This window comes from Etheostoma cragini, chromosome 16 (genome assembly GCF_013103735.1).
Source record: "Etheostoma cragini isolate CJK2018 chromosome 16, CSU_Ecrag_1.0, whole genome shotgun sequence".
Classification (NCBI taxonomy): Eukaryota; Metazoa; Chordata; class Actinopteri; order Perciformes; family Percidae; genus Etheostoma; species Etheostoma cragini.
Genome location: NC_048422.1, coordinates 2,590,874 through 2,594,091, shown reverse-complemented (window position 1 = coordinate 2,594,091; position 3,218 = coordinate 2,590,874). Strand labels below are relative to the sequence as shown.

The following is a 3,218-nucleotide window of genomic DNA, read 5'->3' as shown; positions in this document are numbered from 1 at the left end:
CCCCCCCCCCCCCCCCCCGAACTCTCCACTCTGCCTTCATGTCTTCTGTTTCAAGCGTCAATATATCCGAGGTTTATTGATCGCCTGTCCGGCCTTCTGCATATCTGCGGTCCTCTCTGCCGCCCATGCGTCGCCGCTGCCGCGCCACCGCATCTGCCCTTCCGCCCCACATGGACTATGAAATCTACGTGAAGCGCGCGTCGTCTTCGCGTCTACGCCCTCGCTTTTGCGCTGCGCCCGGGTGCCGGCTGTCTCTTAGTCCTGGCCGGTCAGTGATCCTCTGGTCCGGGGGGTGGTGGGGGGCTTGCGTCCGCAGAGAGGCAGGATGGTACGGATCGCCAGCGCGCTGGGGCTTGTCATGTTCAGCGTGGCGCTGCTCATCCTGTCGCTCATCAGCTACGTGTCCATCAAGAAGGATTTTCTGCTCAGCACCCCCAGATACGTACCTAATGGAGGACCCAGGATGTCCATGTTCCACGCTGGGTTTCGGTGAGTCCAGGCCTGGATGCACAGCTGTAGACGTAGGCTATATTTGCTGACTGTTGGTTTGCATCAGATGGATTTTATTTTTAGTCATTTCAGGTGTATACATGCTGACAAGGTAGAAACACAGCTGAATGTGACCTACAGTTGATTTTCTTTGGGTTGTCTTAGATCCTCATACTGTAAATGATTTATTGCGGCTTTTTTAATAGTTTCCCAGTTGAACACCTCTCCGTTTGTGCAGGTAGGGTGGGCAATCTAATCAGAAAATACACAAACACTGTCTACTGAAGGCCTCTGGGCGGTCTGAGGCCTGACAGCTCACACACTGCTCTGCTGTGCTTCCATGCAGCATTTGTCATTCTCTATCTTTTGGGTAATCACTGTGAGAATAGGTTGTTAATTTCCTAGACTACAATGTATTAAAATGTGCATTGTTGTCATTTTGTCACTATCGGGCCAAACATCTGTAAACACATCATTTAGCGTACTTTTAATCGGGGGCTGGTTTATGGTTTAAACTTGGCCCCACAGATCCAGTTAAGGAAATAAAGTGAAAGAACCAAGCAGGCTTTGAACAATGCAAATTTTCTTCAAAAGTCGCCATATTCAGCCAGTTGTTTGCTAGCTCGAAGTTTGTTGTTGTTCCCAAAGAGAACAGAGCTTGAGACAGCAACACACAGAGATGGAGGTAAGGGGCTCCCCTTGATCCGGACTACTGGTGCTACTACATGTAGGCTTAACTGAACTACAATCAATCCACTGCTATCATTGCTACTGCTATTTTCCCACTACGGCTACTTCTGATACTACTGTTTTTTTTCCACTATTACTCCTAGAATTCCTACTCCTACTACTACAGTGCAACTATTGCTATGGTAACTGCTATACATGTTGGTATCAGTTCTACTACTAGCACCTATAGGCTATGTATATTTACATGTAGGCTGAATGTATTTAGTAACTTCCCGGATTCAGAGCCACTTACTTCTTTATGATAAAAAGTACATACAGATAAGGGGAAAGTAGGTTGGAATCTAACAGGATGGTGACACTGATTGGCTGATTTGTTTTTAAATGAGGAGACAGCTTTGCTCTAATAAACTGGTCTGACTGTTGTACATGTCAGTGTGTTTTCTCAGTCGGTGTAAGAGTGTATCAGCCTGAAGGAAAAAAGGGCGTCTGTCACTTAATCCCACAGCTGGAAACTAGATCACCTCGTCCCCTTTCAGCTCTTATGTCTCTCTCTCTCTCTCTCTCTCTGTTATGTCCCCCTTAAGTCCATTTTCTGACATGTTTGCAATACTTTTAAGCACATTATGAAGTGATGAAAATTTCAAAGGAATACAAATTGGATACATTTAAAGAAAAAAATGTGGAACTTCATGGCATGTAGATGGTCAGATTCTGTGTTTGTGTGGAGGTGTGTGTGTGTATGTGTGTGTGGGTGTACATCTGGGTTTCCTGCTTCTGATTCCTGTTCAAACAGGATTTCTGTTGACACCTAAAGAGCTCCACCTTCTTTGGGTGGGAAATCATTCTGTAAATCTTCGTTGTGCAACATGTTCGGTCAGTTCGGGGCGTGATGCATAAATGGCCTTGTTCTGATGAAGGTTCCGGAGGCCAGCAAGCCATCCTTGGATCTGATTTACAGCATGAGAGCCACATTCATTTTACACCTGGCTGTAATCATTTTCCTCCTGGGTCACCGTCACCATGGGCCAAGGTTAAACTCAGAGTGAGTTACATGTAAAGGATGGAGGCTTCTCCAAGACAAAACACTGTAGGGGACAAATCTATATGAGTTTCCTGCTGTGTTGTTGTAGAATAAGAGATCATGAGGAACATGGGGACATTTTTGTTTTTGCTCTGCATGCCTTGCAGCCAGTTGATAGACCGGATGTTAGTCCATCTGATGGTCTGTCTTTCCTAGGAGAAACAATTGGCCAATGAAAAACAGTATATTTCAAATTACCTTGGTGTTTCTCAACTTGTCCTCTATCACCACCATCAGACCCAAATTTATACTGTCTAATGGTCGGATTTCCATGAAATTTACTGAACATGTTGAATCCAGGTTTGTGTAAGCACTCCGCAAAGCAGCACTCCAAATATGTTATCATAAAATAACAGAAAGCGCCCTGGTAGCACAACTGGTTGAGGGTGCGCCCCCTGTACCAATGCTCAGTCTTCACCCTCAGTGGCACGGGTTTGAGTCCAACCCAAGGCCCTTTGCTGCATATCGTGTCCCTCCTCTCTTCACCCTTTCCTGTCTTCATCTGTCCTATGAAATAAAGGCCCAAAAAGCCAAAATAACAGTAATTTACAGAAACATGGCATGCAACCTATTCCTTTTCCTCCCCTCTCTATGTCACTCGCTCCTTAGCTCGCTCTCACCCTCACGCATACACGCAGCTTTATCATCATTAGAGTGTTGAGGCTTCACCTACGAGTTTTTCTCTTAAGAGTGTTGTGTGGACTCACCACAGGACGGATTCAGCCTAGATCCCCTTAGTACTGTGATCTGGGGAGGAAAGGAGCACTCTGGACAGCTCCTTAGCTGAAGCTGCTCCCAGCAGCAGGATCAGCACCTTGGAGAGCGTGGCGGCACTCAGTCCTAGTCTGGCCTTGTCTCAGCCCTATGATTGTGCCATAATAATAATATCCATCCATCCATCTTCGACCGCTTATCCGGTATCGGGTCGCGGGGGCAGCAGCTCCAGCAGGGGACCCCA

General features: G+C 46.6%; 1 protein-coding gene across 2 annotated transcripts in view; it reads left to right on the top strand.

The window, feature by feature from the left end:
* The first annotated feature begins 18 nt into the window (after positions 1-18).
* Positions 19-3,218, top strand: part of st8sia3 (ST8 alpha-N-acetyl-neuraminide alpha-2,8-sialyltransferase 3) — a 20,249-nt gene continuing 17,049 nt past the window's right edge. For both annotated transcript variants that reach the window (XM_034895869.1, XM_034895868.1), the window contains exon 1: positions 19-489. In XM_034895869.1, coding sequence (XP_034751760.1) covers positions 326-489 — 164 coding nt within the window. In that variant the 5' untranslated portion in view covers positions 19-325. The remainder of the gene's footprint in view (positions 490-3,218) is intronic.